The 19,843-nt window shown below is 40.9% G+C and overlaps 3 protein-coding genes and 1 long non-coding RNA gene across 5 annotated transcripts; 2 read left to right on the forward strand and 2 right to left on the reverse strand.

Moving 5' to 3' along the window:
* Positions 1–418: 418 nt before the first annotated feature.
* Positions 419–19,762, reverse strand: LOC148937531 (uncharacterized). Of its 2 annotated transcripts, none has more exons than XR_016138309.1 (3): positions 19,499–19,762; positions 18,731–19,117; positions 419–695 (listed from the first exon to the last, which is right to left on the reverse strand). It is a non-coding gene; the product is annotated as an uncharacterized LOC148937531 (long non-coding RNA). The 2 variants fall into 2 exon arrangements; XR_016138308.1 differs by lacking the exon at positions 419–695 and adding an exon at positions 750–801 and having other exon boundaries at positions 19,499–19,761.
* LOC148937532 (uncharacterized) lies at positions 1,386–3,827 on the reverse strand. The gene has a single exon (XM_089072264.1). It carries the CDS (start codon positions 2,665–2,667, stop codon positions 1,843–1,845), a length of 825 nt encoding a protein of 274 aa, XP_088928390.1. The 5' UTR covers positions 2,668–3,827; the 3' UTR covers positions 1,386–1,842.
* Positions 5,292–9,610, forward strand: LOC148937533 (uncharacterized). Its single transcript, XM_089072262.1, has one exon. It carries the CDS (start codon positions 5,374–5,376, stop codon positions 8,116–8,118), a length of 2,745 nt encoding a protein of 914 aa, XP_088928388.1. The 5' UTR covers positions 5,292–5,373; the 3' UTR covers positions 8,119–9,610.
* Positions 9,750–11,057, forward strand: LOC148937534 (uncharacterized). Its single transcript, XM_089072263.1, has one exon. It carries the CDS (start codon positions 10,139–10,141, stop codon positions 10,808–10,810), a length of 672 nt encoding a protein of 223 aa, XP_088928389.1. The 5' UTR covers positions 9,750–10,138; the 3' UTR covers positions 10,811–11,057.
* Positions 19,763–19,843: the final 81 nt, after the last annotated feature.

Consider the following 19,843-nt stretch of genomic DNA (forward strand, 5'->3'; position numbering starts at 1 on the left):
AAGATTTAAATTGTTAATATTGTTTATTTACATTATTTTTTAAATTAGCATAGAAAAGTATACTTTTAAAACATACTTTTTCCGATAACTATTATAAATAACTTATGCTGACTTCTCCAGTACATCGTTAAGGAATTTCATTTGTTCGTATAAACGAAATGTTGATTTCGCATTCTTTGTGCGCAACCGATCCTTGGAATATATTCTTTAATTTTCTGTTTTGATTTCACGTAACAATCGCGAAGTTGCTTCCATTTTTTTTGCACACTATCTACATCATTTCCTGCATTAAAAAAATACAAATACTGTAATGCTTCATTGAAAATAATTTAGATTGACAAAGTCATGAATACATTTCTTTTTATTGTACCGGGATTTGAGAGAATATACACATATATATATATATATATATATATATATATATATATATGTATATTGTAATATATGTATATGTGTATGTATTGTATTGTATTGTTGACGTGTTGTTCTAAACACGTTATTGCGATAATATCATCACATGCCTCGGTAATCGAAAGGATAAGATGTCTGCCCAGTAAGCAGGAGATCCAGGTTCGATTCTTAGCTGAGGTGGTATTTTTTCGCAAAATAATTACGAGTTTTCACGACTGGTTTGTGGTCGGGCCCTGCCGTGACGCACACCCTCCCTTCTTATATTATTGATAACTTTTATTGAACTGTATATATTTATACCAACGACATTGAACGACATTCATATTTTTTGATAATAATTATATTATTTTACTTAAAAGAAAAGTTTACAATAAAAGCTTTTGAACATACCTCAGTAGTAAGTGGGGCACTATGGCGCGTCAAAACAAACCCCCACCACCTTCCCACTGGCGCCAGGGGCGTGGCCGAAAATTGGCAGTCGCGTGGAAATGGAGCGTTCTGATTGGTCGGTGGGGATCGGAGATGATAATTAGGTAATTAGTGGGAGCGTTCTGATTGGTTGGCTCCGTAGCTGCCAGACGCGTGATTGGCTCTACCCATAGTGCCCCATGTGTGCGATTGGTTGTCGAAATGCTAGACGAGGTAGGGGAAGGATGAGAAAGCGTCTGGGACCGATCGGAGTCCGAAAACAAAATGGCGACTTCGAAAAGAAATAGAAAGAATGTCGGGTCTGTAAGAGGAATATACTTGTCGAGAATGGAATGCGATTTTTTGTTCGCGTGGGATGGAGCGAAGAGAAGAAAACCGATTTTTTGTGGAATTTTATTGGTTGTATACGGGATATGAAGAATCACGTTTTCTTAGGGCGGAAGATTTCTAGGCGTCTCATAGGCGGTGAATTTTTTGTATGGGGGCAATATACGAGATTACGAGTGGATATAGGTTTTTGAAGACATGCGATTTTCGATGTGTAATAACTATTATTTACCAGCTCGTACGGTATTTGGCTGGAGGAAAACAGGAACGGACAGGTTCAGACTAAAGGTTTCTGACGACGACGACGACGACGAACTTAGAGTTATACGAGGATTTTATCCTATCCACAAACACGCTGGCTGAAAAAATTTTCTTTCGATGTGCCGATAACTATGCAGGCATACTGAAGGGAGAGAGAGAGAAACGTGTGGGTCAGGAAAGCATAGAGGTACTAGAAGACAATAGAAAAACACGCTCGCGCAGGTCCGTGTAAATGACTTTCAAAAAGGAAGAGTTGTGAAAAATTTAGGATAAAGGGAGAGATAAAGAAACGACGTAAATTTGAATTTATGTTACCAAGTATAAGCCGAATTTATTTTTCGCATATATGAATATATTTTGTTACAGAGTTATTCTTCTTGTTACAAAATTAAATATACGAATATTATACAAAAATTATAATTCACGATTCAATAAAATTATAGTAGTAATTTCATTAAATTTTAATGTAATTAATTCTAAAAATACAATATCAAAATATGTATCCAAAAATGGTAAATTATTTATTTGCGTTCTCACAGCAAGTTCGATATCCTTTTGATTGCCTCGGACGGTGAGTTTGATGATATCGGCGTCGATGTAATTGTTAGGTAGACATAGTTCTACCTCCTTGATCAAATAACGAGCGCACTCGTTAACAGTATCGACGACGGATGCTTGATGGTTTATACGAGCATCGATACATTTGACGATATTCTCCATCCCTTGAAAAGTAGCTTGTTGCATTACAACTGCAACGGAATAAGTTTTCCTTTTTTTCGACGGAGGTTGTTCCGATGTTTTCGAGTCTGCTTGCGTATTTTCGGTATTGTTTTCTTTAGGAAAATTTTCATTTTCCTTATACGTCACCAATACAGCTTTCGCACCGTAGGCAGAGGTGAAGTTGATGAATATGTTTGCAAATGTGATGGGATTTACTTTGCTTTTGCTGCTTCCGTTAAAGTATGCGCTCATGTACCGAATACTGTCTTGAAATTGCTGCCACGCGTCCGCATCAAAGCTGATTCCTTCTGCAGAATTACCACCCAATTTAACGACAGGCTCGAAGTTCTTTTCTTTAGATAATTGTAATCCCACGTGTAATTTCTTCGTATGAGAGGTATTGAGAGGGTACGTCGTAGAAAGCAACAAATTTTGTTCCACATTTTGCACACAGTTCTTAAATATCTTGCGAATATTTTCTAGTTTAGTGGGATTCGCAGCTTCTTGTTGTCCGGCCATATTACTCGATGAGAGAATTTTGAACAAAATGTCCACTTTTAACAAACGAAAACTCGGAGGGATATTTTCGAAGTAGACGCTTCGAATGTCGTTACTCGAGTGAAGCAGTGTAGCGGTATATTACTTACCTATATCGCATCATCCCCTCCTTTGAAATAAATAAAAAAATACGATTTATAAATAATATACAGTTAAACCGATTCTAGAAGATTCTAGAAGAAGCGCGTATTTTCGCTTTGTCTCTGCTTTTTTTCAAGGAAAAACTTTCCTCGAATAACAGAATTATTACAGATTCGATCATGTTCGAACACACGCGAATCTTCGATGTTAGCTGAGAAAAATTTTAAATAAATAAATTATTGAACATTCGAATAAACTATAATTTTACGTTGCTCTTTTTCAACAAGGAAAGAATTTTCTCGAATAAAGCGAATATTACAGGTTCGATCACGTTCGAACGTGTCAGGGTATTAGATGAGAAAATTTAAAAATCAAGGTAAAATCATCGTAAAATCATCGCATAAAATGCAGAAACTATTTCAAGAAGAAGAAGAAAGTATCGAAATATACAATAGAAGTACGAGTAAGAAATATTTTATAAATGTTTAAAATTTGTTAATGTTTAATTTGTTAAATGTTTGAAGAAGCGAGAACTTTCCTTCCGAAAAATTTAAATAACTATTTATTTGGACGTGCTATATATCTGGCGTCGTTTATACGCCGTTAGTAAACAAAAAAAAAGTGAAATCGAAAAAGGGTCAAGCTGCAAGTAATATAAATTTTTCAAGAAAAAATGATTTATTATCTGGGCTGAGATAGCATTCCTACCCCTCACCCTCTCGAAACCTACAGGGTAATTCTACAATTTTTTATAAATCTCTTTTGGAAAAGATTTTCCCTATATATAGTGCGTTTTGCGCTATCTAAAACTATTTCTGAGTTGAATTCTCTCGAGCTTCATCTCGGTTTCGTCAAGCGAGTTTTAAAAGTTTCGGCTTATTTTACGCGAATAAAGGTGCGAAAAATGGGCAGTGAAGTGATTAAAAGAAGCATAAAGTTAGCATCAATGTTGGATATTCGCATAAACGCGGAGAAATTTTTATCTCGAATATCTAACGTTTCGCTTGATGCCAACTATCTGCTTTTCACACGTTTTTCCTGCGAGTGTTCTGATACAATATTGGGAGTATTGTATCAGCTAGGATATTTTGCTACCGACACGCGTTTACTCCGGATTGCCGGAGAAGTAATTGAAACGCGACGTGCGGTTGGACACGAGGAGGAGGATGTGGGTGGTCACATCCAAAATCTCCTCTCTCACCTCCGCAATGGTAAGTGACTCTATTATTTTTATAAAAGTAACTCATATATCGGACTAGCGATTTAGCTAATTTTTAATAATAAATTATAGTAAGAAATGCACGTCAAAGAATCACTGCGGTGGTGAATCCGCTCACGCAAATTCGAAGACGACGAGCGGAGGATGAGATAGAAGCAGGTCCAGCACGTAAGCATTATTATTAAAAACTAGACAGGAGTAATGTTAAAAAATAAAAATTTCCCAAGATTAAAATATTAAATGTTTTTAGGAAGGGCACGTATTGAACCTACGCAGGAATTAGAGGAGGAGCTGCCTGAAATTATTCAGCTCTCATCTGGTAGGTTTGCATTTTTAAATAAATAATTTTTAAAATAAATAATAAAAAATTAGAAAATCTTAATACAACTTTGTTTTTAGATACGGAAGTAAGTACTCCAGATCAGCGAGTGTTTTCACCCGGTAAGTCGATAGAGAGAAAATATTAATTAAAATACATAATATCTTTATTGATTAAAGATATAATATTATTATCGAAAATAAAAATTTACGATATATTTTTTTCTTAGAATACGACCACATGTACTCCCCCGTAGTCCCGGGAGAGAGAATTTGGAACGATGAAGAAGGGGAAGAAGAAGAAGAAGAAGAAGAAGAAGATGATGATGAACAAGAGCAGCAAGACGAAGAAGAGGAGGAGGAGGAGGAAGAGGAGGAGGAGGAGGAGGAGGAGATGGAGGAACGCGAGGGAGAACCCGAAGGGGAAGAGGAAATTGGAGAAACACCGCCTGGTATATAATCTTTTTTCTTACTTTTTACGATTTATGTTCGTATTCAATTTTAAATTATCGAATTTTTAATAGGAATTCCTCCCAGCCCTATTCTCCATGTGAGAAGAAGACGCTATCTATAAAAGGCGAGTTACTGCAGAAAAATACGCTTGTTTACTAAATTAAATACGAACATAATATTTTAAGCAAACTCGAAGTATTTTCTATAAAATATGTTTCTAATTTTTTTGTAACTTTTGCACAGAAGCGAGCAATGAAGAGCCGCAGCGCGGAGGAGGGCTTCCACCTCGGGAAAATTTGGAGGAGGGGGAGGTGGAAGAGGAGCAGGAAACAGCAGGCGAAGAAAGAGAAGAGGAAGAGGAAGAGGAAGAGGAGGAGGAGGAGGAGGAGGAGGCGGCGGCTGAGGTAGGAGGACAAGTGGAAGAGGAGGAGGAAGAGGAGGAGATGACGGGAGAAGAACAAGTGGAAGAGGAGAGGGAGGACGAAGAGGAAAGGGAACAAGCACGTGACGGGGAGGTTAGAAATTTTAATTATTTGTTATTAATCGGGGAAAATTCGCGCCGTTTTAGAAATTTCGCGATATTAGGAAGAGAGGCGATGTTCCGTTTGCGTCCGCTACCCGAAGGAGCCGATGTCTATAATTGGCTTGAAAACGCGTTCGCCGAAATTCATGCCTACGCGTTACATACCTCCGAACCGCACGATTACGTGGGATTTTCATTCGATTCGGAGGATTTAACGCACGGCCCGGCGGGATTATCGTTTCGACCGGCACGCGACTTAACTCGCGAGGACATTTGGCGCCTCGTGAGTTCAGTAGCGCAAAGTGCCGGAGGTCTCGATATCGCGCGTGATTTTAACGTACGCGTTTTCAATGTCGCGGCACCCAGAGGTCGCGGACGCGTTTCAAATAAACTCACACGGGAAGACGTTGCGAAACGTTCGATTTTATCAATCTCCAATGCCGATAATTTATGTTTTCCTCGCTCTCTCGTGACCGCGCAAATTTATCACGAGCGCGGTACGTTGCGTGCGGGGGAACTTCACGAACGGTGGAATGTGGTAAGACACCAGAATTCCTCGTTACAACGCGAACTCGCGTTGGATTTGACGAGGAGAGCTGGTGTCACCATTCCATCGGAGGGTTGCGGGATTCGGGAAATAGAATGTTTCCAACGTTTTCTCGCCGCATCTAATATAGCTATTGTTGTTTATAATTCTGCTACTTTTGGACGCGGCGAGAGACCCTTGTTTGACGGAAGCACGGTACTCGCCTCTCTAGAACGCGAACCTTTATATCGGCTAAATATCATATATCACGAGCAACATCGACATTATAGCCCGATTTTAAATTTAAAAGCAGCTTCGGGGAGTAGAGGGGGGTATTGTATTCCATGTAATATCGGGTATCGCGAGGAAAGGGGTCACCGCTGTTCGAATAAATGTCCGCGTTGTAACAACGTGCCGCCGTGCGATCAACGCGAAATCGTGGAACTCGTTAGGTGTGAAACTTGCAAGCGTTCGTTCTTCGGAAACGCGTGCTTCGAGCATCATCGGGCGACAAAGTCGTATGACGGTAAAACTCCGACGAGCGTTTGTAACACCATTCGTCTCTGCGAAGGATGCGGGCGGGTTGTAAAAACGACAAAAAAACACGAATGCGGCGTTTCTTTTTGTAAAATTTGCAGTTTGCAAAAACCCGTAAACCATCTTTGTTACATGCAGCCTCTCTCTCGCGAAGACAGATCCCCCGTTGTTGAGTGCGGCGGGGATTCTTCTGTATTTGCGAGAGAGAGCGAGCAGAATAACTCAGATGAGCGGAAATGCAAAAAGGGGCGAGTGGCATTCGTGTTTTATGATTTTGAGACACGCCAAGACCAATCGCTCGTGGGAACCGAAATAAAAATTCACGTCCCGACTCTGTGTGTCGCGCAACAGATTTGCGATTCGTGCGCGGAGATAAATGATTTGTCGGTGCGATGCGAATGGTGCGGGGTACGCGAATTTGTTTTTCGCCAAGACCCTGTAAAACAATTTATCGAATTCGCAACACGCCCTACAAAACATTTTACTCGTATTATCTGCATAGCGCATAACGCGAAATCGTTCGACGCGCAATTTATCCTTCGACACATTGTAGAAAATTATTCCGGATTAGAACCGCGAGTAATTTTAAACGGCACAAAAATTATGGTCTTAACAGTGAATCGCACGAAATTTATCGACAGTGTTAATTATATGCCGATGCGTTTGTCAGAATTACCGAAGGCCTTCGGGTTACCGGATACTTGTGACAAAGGTGTCTTTCCGCATTTATTTAATACTGTCGATAATCAATCATATGTCGGTCCACTACCCGATGTTCGCTATTACGCGCCCGAAACCATGCGAACAGAGGAACGCGAACGTTTTCTCGCGTGGCACGCAGAAATGTCGGGAAAAAATGTAATATTTGATTTCCAACGCGAAATACTTGACTATTGTCGCACCGATGTTGATATCCTTCGCCGAGCATGCATGGCCTTCCGAAAGATATTCTTACAGCATGGAAACGTGTGTCCATTCGAGGAATGTACAACTATCGCTTCAACGTGCATGAGAGTTTTTAGGAAAAACTTTTTGCGCGAAGGAGAAATAGGAATCATTCCTTCGGGTGGATACAGATTTAAAGATAACCAGTCGCGCAAAGGCACGCAATGGTTAATTTTGAAGGAACGTGAGTTAGGTCATCGGATAATTCACGCGGGACGCGGACGTGAGTATCGTTTAACGGAAGGCATGCTCGTCGACGGATATTACGAATGCGAGAATGGTGGTGAGACGCGGCGTCACGTCTTGCAATTTCACGGTTGCTTTTTTCACGGATGCCCGTCTTGCTATCCATTAAATCGCGATAAAACGCTCGAAAATTTCAATGACTCGTTTGACGCGCGTTACGAACGAACGGTTGCAATGTCTTGGCGATTACGTCGTCAAGGATATATCCTAACGGAAAAATGGGAGTGCGTTTTCGACGAAGAAATGCGCGAGAATCGAGAGATGCGAGAATTTCTCGAAAATCATCCCATGGTGCAAATCCCACCTCTCGATCCTCGCGATGCATTTTTCGGCGGACGCACCGGCAATATCGCGACTCGATACGAGGTTACGGGCACCGAGAAGATACGGTACGTAGACGTATGTTCTCTGTACCCGTATGTACTCAAGACCGGAGTTTTCCCAATTGGTCATCCTGATATTTACGTGGGCGAGGAATGCGCCGATTTAATTGGAATCGCGCCAAATTTCAATTTTACTCCGGTCGAGGGTCTCGTACGTTGCCGAGTACTCCCTCCCACGTGATCTCTTCCACCCTGTACTACCGTACCGCGTGCGCGGTAAATTATTATTTGCTCTTTGCCGTACATGCTGCGAATCATTTTCTCGCGATGCGTGCATTCACGACGATCCTGCGGAGCGCGAGTTCGAGGGCACATGGGTGTCCTGCGAATTACGCAAAGCAGTCGAAAAAGATTATCTCGTGACGCGGGTAGACGAAATTTGGCAGTATAAATCTACGTGTTATAACCCCGAAACGCGACAGGGAGAGCTGTTTAGCGAATACATCGATACTTTTTTACAATTGAAACAAGAGGCGAGTGGGTGGCCGAGCGAATGCAACGACGATGTTGCTAAAGAACGCTACCTGAGGGAGTATGAAGCAACCGAAGGTTCGTTCTTGATAAAAACAACATCGTGCGTAATTCCGGCTTACGCTCCGTCGCCAAACTCTGCCTTAATTCGTTTTGGGGGAAATTCGGCCAGCGGAGTAACCTGCCGAATACAGAAATAATAAGATCCCCTCAGCGTTTCGCCGAATTGCTGTCGAGTCCCGAACACGAGATAGTCGGTGTATTGCCCGTTAACGAGGATGCGATATATGTTTCATGGCGGTTAAAGAGCGAAGCGGTAGTACCTTCACCGATAACTAACGTGGTGATAGCGGCATACACGACGGCACAGGCGCGATTAAAATTATACGAATATTTGGAAAAATTAGATCGTCGCGTATTATATTATGATACGGATTCGTGTATATATACGAGTAGCGGTGATCCCGAGGAGTACGAACCGCGTACAGGTAATTTTTTGGGTGACATGACCGACGAACTCGAGAGTTACGGGCGCGGTAGCTTCATCGAGGCGTTTGTCTCTGGCGGACCGAAATTTTACGCGTACGTGGTACGTACACCGGACGCCCGAAAATATGAAATATGTAAGATAAAGGGGATTAAATTGAACTTTGAAAACTCGAGGCTGCTTAATTTTAAGAGTATTCATAACTTATTATTAAATAGGGAAAAAGAGGAGGAGAAAGAGATAAATCTGCGATTTAAAACAATTCGTCGCACCGCGTTTCACGAAGTAATAACGCGAAACGAGGTGAAAACGTGTGCTCCAGTTTTATTAAAACGCAGATTTATCGACAATCTTCTTTCTTATCCCTATGGTTTTACGACATAATATTTTACTTAAAATTAATTAAGTTAGGTTAAGGCTCGGATTTTCCCCGTCCTCTCACAAATGTAAATATGTACAGAATATGTATACAGAATATGTATGGAATAAATATGTTTGTAAAAATTAAGATTATTTTTATTTTAGTTATAGTTTATTTTAGTATTAAATTTAAGAAAAAAATGCGAAATTTGAAAAATGTATATTATACGGTTTCGATTAGAAAATATAAAATTAAAAATGTAAATTTGCGTTTAGTTATTAAGAAAAAAATATAATAAAAATATTTATTTCTCTAATCGTAAGAAAAGTATAATAAAAATTTTGTAAAATTAAATTTTTAAATCCAATTTTTTCCCACTTTCCTATAATTTTCCTATAACTTTCTTTTATCGCTAATTTTTTATATAGAAAATATTTTGAATTTATAATAGAGAATCATTAAAATATCTTTGTAAAATATCTTTTAAATTATAATCCTAAATTATAATCGCATAAGTTACGATTTTTAAATCTGTAAAAGAAAAAGTTATAAATTTTTACGTCCGTAATAATAAGTATTTAATTATTTTTTCCGCGAGTAAGTTTCTCCGACTTGAATTAGCTTTCGAGGAGCACCGCGTACAAGCTCGTAAGCAACGGTGCTCTCGCGGTGAACGCTCGCACGAGCGTACGAGCGCGGCTTGTCGCGGACGAGTACGAGTTCGTTACGCAAAGATGCTGGCGCGAGCACACCTCCGCCGCGGTGGGACCCTTCCGCGAGTAAGCTAATCTCAAAAATTTCTCTGAGAAAAAAATCAAGTGTTCTATTCGTTCCATTTGTTTATTAATCCGAGTACGACGCGCAAGGCGTTCATTTCGCGAAATGGATGTACGTTGGAAACATCCGTGGACGTCGATCGTGTGCGGACCGACGGGATGTGGAAAAACAATCTTTGTAAAGAGATTTCTTCGTCATTTATCCGCTATGGCAGATGTCTACTTTGAGAGAATTTTGTTTTATTACGCCGAATGGCAGGATGCTTATCAGCAACTTCAATACGAAACTCGAGATTCCGCGATCGAATTTCACGAGGGATTACCGCGTCCGGAAGATTATTCCAACGATCCAACGCGCGCGAAATTGATAATAATTGACGATCTTATGAGGGAATCATCCTCGAGCGAGGCGATCGTGGATCTGTTTACCAAGGGAAGTCATCATAAGAATCTCAGCGTAATTCTCATCACGCAAAATCTCTTTCATCAGGGCCGTGGACAACGCGATATATCTCTCAACGCGAATTACTTTGTGATTTTCAAAAATCCACGAGATCGCGCGCAAATCCACCATCTCGCTCGACAAGTCTATCCCAACGATCCAAAGTTCCTCGAGGAAGCGTATCACGACGCCACATCTCAACCTCACGGATATTTATTGCTCGATCTGAAACAATCGACTCCCGACGAGTATCGTTTTCGCACGTGCATATTTCCCGATGATACGCTGAACTACGTTTACGTATCGCGCAGATCCTTTTCCGGAGGTTTCGTATAAAAGTATCGTACTCGCATTCTCTTGCGACAGTCGCGCAACTTCCTCGTGATGAAGAAGAGAAGAGAATCCTCGGTTAATGCGAGAAAAATCGCAGAACGTTCGATCGGTAAGAAAAATATCTGTCTTCTCAAAGCGCTGTGTTATTTGAACAAAAATCAACGCTCCTCTTTCTTACGTCAGGCGGATGAAAAATTCATTCGTTGCATCCGCGAGTGCGTTTTCAATACTCTCAAGGGTAACGTCCCGCTCGAACGTTCTGAAAAAAATCGTCTCAGCAAATATAAAGCATCTTTGCGTCGCATAGCGAAAAAAGACGGCAATTGGAAAAGTAAGAAAAAGCTATTACTACAGCGAGGCGGATTTTTACCCTATCTCATAGGGCCTATACTTTCGTTCCTATTTTCGAAAATTATCGGAGAATAACCAGCGAGAGAGAGAGAGAGAGAGAGAGAGTAAACCTAATTATGGAAAGGGCAAAAAAGATGGTCTTGATTTCCACGGAAAATCTCGAAAGAATGCAGCATCGTCTCCGACAACAACAGCAAACGGAAATAGGCATCGGGGAAAATTCCATGAGGCAGAATTCGGAGACGATACATGGAGAAAATTTAAATTCCGTACAAACACCCGGAACGCCTTTGTCGCGGCTCGATTCCGATATGAGCAAAATTCTTAATTCTCCCACTCCGCGCGATGTAAGTGAGAAATGGAAATTATATAAAGAAGTACTTTGGAGATATCTCCATTTTGATAAAGCGCAAAAGGAAGATTCGACGCGTAACACCCCCGATGAGAACAATTCAGATGCGCAGGAGGGAGACGTGGTGGAACTTGCGCGCGAATCACAACCATTGAGCAAACTTTCGCATCTTGACGGGCGAGTAAATGATATACTACGAGGCGAGTCTCTGCGTAAGCGCGAACGGCAAAGCGTCGAAAAAATATTAGAAAAGGTGCCGAAAAGTTTTCGCGCCAAGGCGCGTTTACTTTTGAAACATTTGATCGATAAAGCACTACTCGCGAGAATTACTTGGGACGAGGAAGGAATCGTGACTATCGACGGTGACGTTATAAAAGATTCGAATATCACGGAACTGATAAACGATGCGATGCGAGAAAGAAAAACCGTGAAAGCAATAGGGAGAGGTCAGTTTGCGCGATTACTACGTACGACAAACACCCCGGCTGTACTCGTAGGAAATAAGGAATTGTTAGCAACCACATTTGTCAAGATATTATCAGCACCACAAGCGAGTTCCACTCCGAAAATACCGAGAAAACTTTCTACGTCAACGCCGGCGACGTCGACGGCGACGACGCGGAAAAGAGTACGACGCACGAGAAAGGGCCAAAAACGCCAAAAGACCGAAGAAGAAGAAGAGCGAGCGAGGTGCGCATTGTTTCTTTCGCCGCGTTTTCGTAAAGACGATATCCCTATAACCTTCGCAAAAGATTCTCGACAGGCAAGAAAGAGACGCTTACTCGATTGGAGTGAATTGAAATGACCAGGCTTGAAAATGTGTATTACGATCCAGCGCACTATGCGGGATATTCGGCATCGGATAACTTGTCGCGCGCCGCTAAACCGAATTTCTCTCGTAAAGAAGTAGCTCGCTGGCTCGAATCGCAAGACGCGTACACGCTGCACCGTCCGTCGAGACGAAAATTTCCGCGATTGCATTACAACGTGACGAATATCGACGATCTGTGGGAGGCCGATTTGATCGAACTCCGTAATCTCAAAAGTTACAACGACGGATTTTCTTATCTTCTCGTGATTATCGACGTATTTAGTAAATTTGTCTGGGTAGAACCGTTGCGGGATAAAACGAGCAAATGCGTGACAAGCGCCTTTCAAAATATTCTCTCGAGAAGCGATGGTCGAGTACCCGTGTACTTGCAAACCGACAAGGGTAAAGAATTTATCGCGCGACCGATGCAAGATTTTTTAAAAGAAAGAGGCATACGTTATCGAGTAACTCGCAATCCGGACGTCAAAGCCGCCGTCGTTGAACGCTTCAATAGAACGTTAAAGGAGCGAATGTGGCGCTATTTTACACATAAAAATACGCGGCGTTACATCGAAGTGCTGCAAGATATTGTGCGCGCTTACAATCACACTCGTCATTCGTCCATCAGGATGCAACCGGCAACCGTTACGAGAGAAAATGCTCGCATCGCACGCGAAAATATGGAGCGGCGTAGAGGCGCTGGAGAGAAGGCGGCGTCGAAAGTAATAGAACAAAAGGCTAAATTCGATGTTAACGATCTCGTTCGTGTCAGTAGAGCAAAAGCCACTTTCGAGAAAGGATACGAAGCGCGGTGGAGCGAGGAAATATTTCGAGTTTGTCGCGTTCTTCATTGGCGAAGACCCCGCGTGTACGAATTGTGCGACTTATCGGGTGAACACATCGATGGGATTTTTTATGAACAAGAATTAGCACGGGTCAGAAAAAATTTGAGGGAGGAAGAGTTTATCGTCGAGCGCGTGATAAAAAGCAGAGGACACGGTGCTAATAAACAGCTGCTAGTTAGCTGGCAAGGATATCCTAGTAAATTCGACAGTTGGATTCCCGCTTCGAGTTTAACTTTTCTCCAAGATGGAGGAGGAACAATTTTTTATGGTTCTTCAGAGCGATAGCAGTAAGAAGTATTTCCCTGGAAATACATGCTCTTCTTTCACCACTCAATTACCTCACGGCATACATTTATTCGGGGAATGGGAAGTCGCGCTTAGCGAGATTCAATTTCCCGCCAGTCTTTTTCACGTACGTCGAAACGATAATAAGATTAGATTTGTTGATTTAAAGAGCGAAAAAGATGAGAAAAATGATGATGAGTTTATGGTGAAAGAATTGCACTTACAGACAGGGATTTATGAAAATACAGGGGAACTTATCTACACGATTAATAAAGAGTGCAGACGCAGCGATTCGCATTTTAATTTCGAACTACGGAAAGGTTCAGGTGGTAATGTCCGTATAAGCATCGATTGCGACGACAACTGTACTCTCGTTCATTATATAAATCTACCAGCTAATATTTTTCAAATATTGAAGATCAACGTCGATGATGGCGGCACAATTCACCGTCACAAGTTACCTAATTCCGATGAATTAACGACGTTTTTGAAATTCGGTTATTACATCGGTGAGGGACGCACTGTATCTTTCTGGACTGCAGAACCCTGTAGTCTATGGCACGGTACCCCTGATAAAATGTACGTTTATTGCGACATTTGCGAACCTTACATAACCGGCGATACGCGGAGTCCGCTTCTTCGGATCGTTCCAACCGAAATACCCGAATGTAATTACACGTACGGAACGAATTTAGTAAAATATTTCTCCACTTTGCAATATACTTCTTTGCGTCAAACGAAATTCCATAAAATTGAAATAGATATAAAAGATCACCATGGAGAAAAAATACCATTCGTATCCGGAACGCTGATAGCAACATTACACTTTAGACGCGTCCGTTAATTGCCATTCGCGGTGAAAAGTCTACGAAGCTTTGAGAAAAAACTAAGTCTCCATGGAATACGACGAGTATTACGAAATGCAAAACGGTGGGGGCAGGGGAGGCGGAATTCCACGAATTTTCGTCGGTTCAGCCTATCAGCGCGGTCATGGGATCGGTAGTTTCCTCGGAGGATTATTTAGAAGAGTACTTCCTTATCTAAGCAGGGGAATGCGCGCAGTTGGGAAAGAAGCTTTACGCGCCGGAATTGGCGTGATAGAGGATGTTGAAAACAACACTCCGTTCAGGGAAGCAGTCAAAACGCGGCTCAAGGAATCGGGCGGAAATCTTAAGAGAAAAGTCAAAGAAAATATAAGTAACTTGATGAAGGGCTCGGGATATCATCCACGAAACATCCACGAAAATACGACCGGGTCAGTTTTCCTTCGGAGGGCACGACGCACGCACCGCTAAATCCGGGAGAAGCGCGGTTCGTAAACGCAGACAAGCCGGTAAAAAAAAGAAATCATCGAAAATTGGCGTGAAAAAAACGATTAAAAAAAAATCATCGAAGAGGAAAGCGGGCAAAATTAAAAAGGCAACGAAACATCGACGAAATAGCGGGAAAAAACGCACCGTATCCGATATATTCGCTTAACCGAGGCGCTTTGTAAATTTGTGAGATATGTCCTTTCTTCATACGCACTCGAGCGAGTGTTTAAAGAGCGAGCTCGATCTTTTCAGTTTACCTCCTACTCAAACCAGTATCGAGAATTCGCAATGGGTTTATTACAAACCGGTGACCTCGCTCGCGGACGACGCGCCTATAGAATTCGTCGTACCCGGACACGGAGAAGATTATCTAGATCTCACGCATACCATGCTAAGCCTTCGCGTGCGAGTGGAAAGTTTATCCGGTCCTGGAACATCGACAGCGGGAGGAGGAGGAGTGGGAGGAGGAGGAGGAGCAGGAGGAAACAAAGTAGGCCCTGTGAATCATCTACTACATTCGATGTTCAATCAGATCGACGTGTACTTCAATCAAAAACTCGTATCACCCCCAAACAACGCCTACGCGTACCGCGCGTACATCGAAGCATTGTTAAATTATTCTTCACCGGCAAAAACTTCCCATCTGACTTCCTGTCTATGGGACACGGACGAACCCGGTTATATGGACGCGCTATTAGAATCGGACAACCCCAATCAAGCTCTCTCGTGAGACGCGCCCGATACATCCAAGGAGAACGTTCGGTAGATCTAATAGGTCATCTTCATTGCGACATCTTTAATCAGGATAAATTTTTAATTAACGGAGTGGAGGTTAGAATGAGACTCGTTCGCTCGAGAGATGCGTTTTGCCTCATGGAAAGCAACTCAACGTCGAAAATACGCATTCTAGATGCTAGTTTACTCATAAGAAGAGCAAAAATAAGCCCCGCAGTGTTACTCGAACATGCGCGAATGCTGAGTAAAACAACCGCCAAGTATCCTCTGACGCGAGTCGAGGTTAAAACATTCACGATTCACGCCGGAGTGGTAAGAGAATCGATTGATAACGCGATACTCGGGCAACTTCCGAAACGAGTAATAGTCGGATTCGTCGATAACAAAGCGTTTAACGGCGACAGAAAGTTAAATCCATTTAATTTCAAAAATTACGGCATAAATTTCTTCTCGCTATATGCCGATGGCGTGCAAATTCCGAGTAGACTGCTGCAACCGAATTTCTCAAAAGACCATCCGCTCTATGTCGAGGCTTATAACACCCTCTTCTCAGGAACAGGCATCCATTTTCTAAACGAGGGGAATTCTATAAGCAGAGAAGATTATGCCAAAGGTTTCACGCTTTTCGCTTTCGATCTCACTCCCGATCTATCGGCAAATTGCGCTGGACATTGGAATCTTGTCAGACATGGAAGTTTACGATTAGAGGTGCGATTTGAAAAAGCTATTACCTCAACGATTAATTGTATAGTTTACGCAGAATTCGATAACGTGTTAGAGATCGATTCCTCGCGTCAAATTATCGTTGATTTTAGCGGATGAGACATACTCGAATTTCCCCCTCCCACCGTTATCTATTTTTCATTTCTATTTCTTCGAAAGCTTGACAAAAAGTAGCCGCAGTTTTGCTTTAGACGCGAACGTCGTCACTTCGTGCAAAATAAATTGAAAGTATATTCTACGCATCATGGATATAGTTATCGATATACAAGGTTTCCGCGACGCTGAGGGAAAGTTTATGCCGAAGGAAGTAGCGGTTGTTGCCATTAACGAAGCATTCATAAGTCACTGTATTATGATGCCTCCATATCCATTTGTCGAATTACCCGAAAAATACAGACGAGAAAACAACTGGCTCTCTCGAAACTTCCATGGGATCGAGTGGTTTGACGGAACAGTCAATTCCAAACATTTCATGGCGGAACTATGTGAAATTGCACGACAAGCGCGTTACATATACACCAGAGGTCGAGAGAAGATACATTATTTGGAAAATACACTCGCAAGAAACGTATATAATCTAGAAGGAATCTCTCCTGCTTTCAAAAACCTGTCGGAAGGCGAAGAGCATGAATTGCTCTGCGGTCATCACGGATTTCAGCGAAATTCCAACAAATTTCATTGCGCGTTACGCAATGCGTGCAAATTGAGATACTGGATGCAATCTCAAGAAGGGAACTGCTACATAAGCAGCGCTAATTCTTTTACCGTTGAAAGTTCCGATGACAGTGATACAGAAAGCGAGGTTTTTACAATAAAGCGAAATTTTCCGAATCTCGTTACGTGGAGAAATAAGAGATTAGAAAAAGAACAGGCGAGGTGCGAACAAATAAAAGCCGAGAAAGAAGATTTATCGAAACTTGAGTGTGAAAAAAAGGAAACTTCTACCCTACAATCCTCGCAAGAGGATAAAAATATAACGACACCGACGAGCCAAAAAACAAGTCAAACATCATTCCACACCGCGGAAGATGAATTCGCTCGAAATCTTACGAGCGTTGCATCATCTCAGTATCGAACATGCGGGTGTGTATCCTGCCGACAGAATCCCGAGGGTGTGGACGAAGTCGACGGCCATCGTCGCGAACACTGATAATCACGATCGTCCTGGACAACACTGGGTTGCTTTCTACCTAGACAAGCACGGAGAAGGCACGTATTTCGATAGCTACGGACTACCACCCCTGGATTCCAGATTCAATCTACGACTTCGAAACTCTACTACATATAAATGGAACATCACGCGATTACAGGGCACATTTTCTCAGACCTGTGGACAATATTGCTGCGTATTTCTTTATTATTTGTCTCGCGGTTATAAGCTTAAACAATTTCTCAAAATATTCAGCGAAGATTACGAAGATAATGATAAACTAATCGTACAATTATTTCGTAAAATCTTTCTTCATGGAAAAAAGAAATGTGAAAAATCTCATGTAACGTGCTGTCATATACAAACTTGTACTTTTAAGAACAATTAAACATTAAAGAAACACTATTATGGTATAATTTGTATAATGATATAACAATAAATCTAATTTTTGTAACATAAATTCTTTGTCCATTTTACTTCCTTTCCCACCGATTTAAAATCAATTTTACCCACATAATTCCAAGCTAGAAATATCTAATCGTTTTTAAATATTTTTCGTTTGTTTACCATAGAATTAAGGAACATAACCTCGCCAGTGTATAACTCCAAATGTTAGAAAATTCTAGAGTTTACATCTAGAAAATTTATTCAATCCGCGTGTTTGTCTTAGAATAAAAGCTTCGTATAACTCCGAATTCGACGTCATCGACGTCAGAAATATATAGTGCGAACCTGTCCGTTCTCGTTTTCCTCCTCCCAAATACCGTACGAGCTGGTAAATAATAGTTATTACACACCGAAAATCGCATGTCTTCAAAACCTATATCCACTCGTAATCTATATTGCCCCCATACAAAAAATTCACCGCCTATGAGACGCCTAGAAATCTTCCGCCCTAAGAAAAACGTGATTCTTCATATCCCGTATACAACCAATAAAATTCCAGAAAAAATCGGTTTTCTTCTCTTCGCTCCATCCCACGCGAACAAAAAATCGTATTCCATTCTCGACAAGTATATTCCTCTTACAGACATATTTCTTTTCGCAGTCGCCATTTTGTTTTCGGACTCCGATCGGTCCCAGACGCTTTCTCACCCTTCCCCTACCTCGTCTAGCATTTCGACAACCAATCGCACACATGGGGCACTATGGGTAGAGCCAATCACGCATCTGGCAGCTACGGAGCCAACCAATCAGAACGCTCCCACTAATTACCTAATTATCATCTCCGATCCCCACCGACCAATCAGAACGCTCCATTTCCACGTGACTGCCAATTTTCGGCCACGCCCCTGGCGCCAGTGGGAAGGTGGTGGGGGTTTGTTTTGACGCGCCATAGTGCCCCACTTACTACTTACCTCCTACAATGTTGAGTACTTCATTCCATAAACTTTGTTTTTTTTAATGTTTTTAAGAGGAATTCTATGATCATATAATCCTGGTCTTGCTTAGGCAGTAATTATAGATTCATTGTAGTCATCTAAATCGGTTATACGACTTGATGACGATTGTTTCTTTTCAACTGTAAAATAATGCATATATTATAATTGCTGAGATTAATATCTCAAAAGAGGTACTGAAAATTTTGATTTATTTAATGATACTTTATTCATTGTAACAATGTTATTATCATCAATGTATAACAAATGCATCATCTCTTCATTGAATATTCCAAAGCAATGATGTTGTAAGAGGCTTGTTTCTAACAATCCATCAATATGCCATCCATAATATCCACAATTCGGCTGCAAAATGAAAGAATGTAAGAATTGAGTGCAAAATATAAATAATATTTTCTTGTTTTCTTTTCTTTTTTATTATTTTGGAATAATTTTTTTTTTTTGTATATACTTCTTATTGAAGAAACGAATATGCGAAAAATGCATTCACACAAAAAGAAAATAAATAGGTAAATATACTTTTCTGAAATGGGAAAAGATTTATATTATTTCATAAACAATTCTAAATATAACCTTTAATATCATTAATGATATCTACTGATGTTATATTTTCTTGATTTTCCATGAGTAGCAATTAATAATTTTGGGAAATTCAATGATAAACACATTAATGTGTAACGTAACTACACATAAAATGTAAACACACATACGTAAACTGCATATTACCGCTTATAAACCGCTGCGTAGAGGCGTGAACAAAACGGTGGAACGTCAACGATTGGTCGGAGCTTTGATACGCGAATACGCGCGTATAGAGATACGCGTCATCGGACGGCACCCTGACAATGACAATCTGGTCAAAGAAATGGAATTTGAAGATTACGAAATGTTCTACAATTATTGTAGAATGTCCATAGAAATGTTTAATCAGTTGTTAGATAGTTGTTAGATAGTTGTTGGGCCACGCCATTAAAAAACATTATAAATTAATTAATATATATATATATATATATATATATTAATTAATATATATATATTTATTATTAATTAATTTGATATGATTTAATTAAT

The sequence above is a fragment of the Pogonomyrmex barbatus genome, unplaced genomic scaffold (assembly GCF_055798465.1).
Source record: "Pogonomyrmex barbatus isolate J1 unplaced genomic scaffold, ASM5579846v1 scaffold13, whole genome shotgun sequence".
NCBI lineage: Eukaryota > Metazoa > Arthropoda > Insecta > Hymenoptera > Formicidae > Pogonomyrmex > Pogonomyrmex barbatus.

Excerpts from the sequence above, each read along its gene's own strand:
- LOC148937532 (XM_089072264.1), bottom strand. The coding sequence starts at position 2,667 with ATGGCCGGACAACAAGAAGCTGCGAATCCCACTAAACTAGAAAATATT.
- LOC148937533 (XM_089072262.1), top strand. The coding sequence starts at position 5,374 with ATGTTCCGTTTGCGTCCGCTACCCGAAGGAGCCGATGTCTATAATTGG.
- LOC148937534 (XM_089072263.1), top strand. The coding sequence starts at position 10,139 with ATGGATGTACGTTGGAAACATCCGTGGACGTCGATCGTGTGCGGACCG.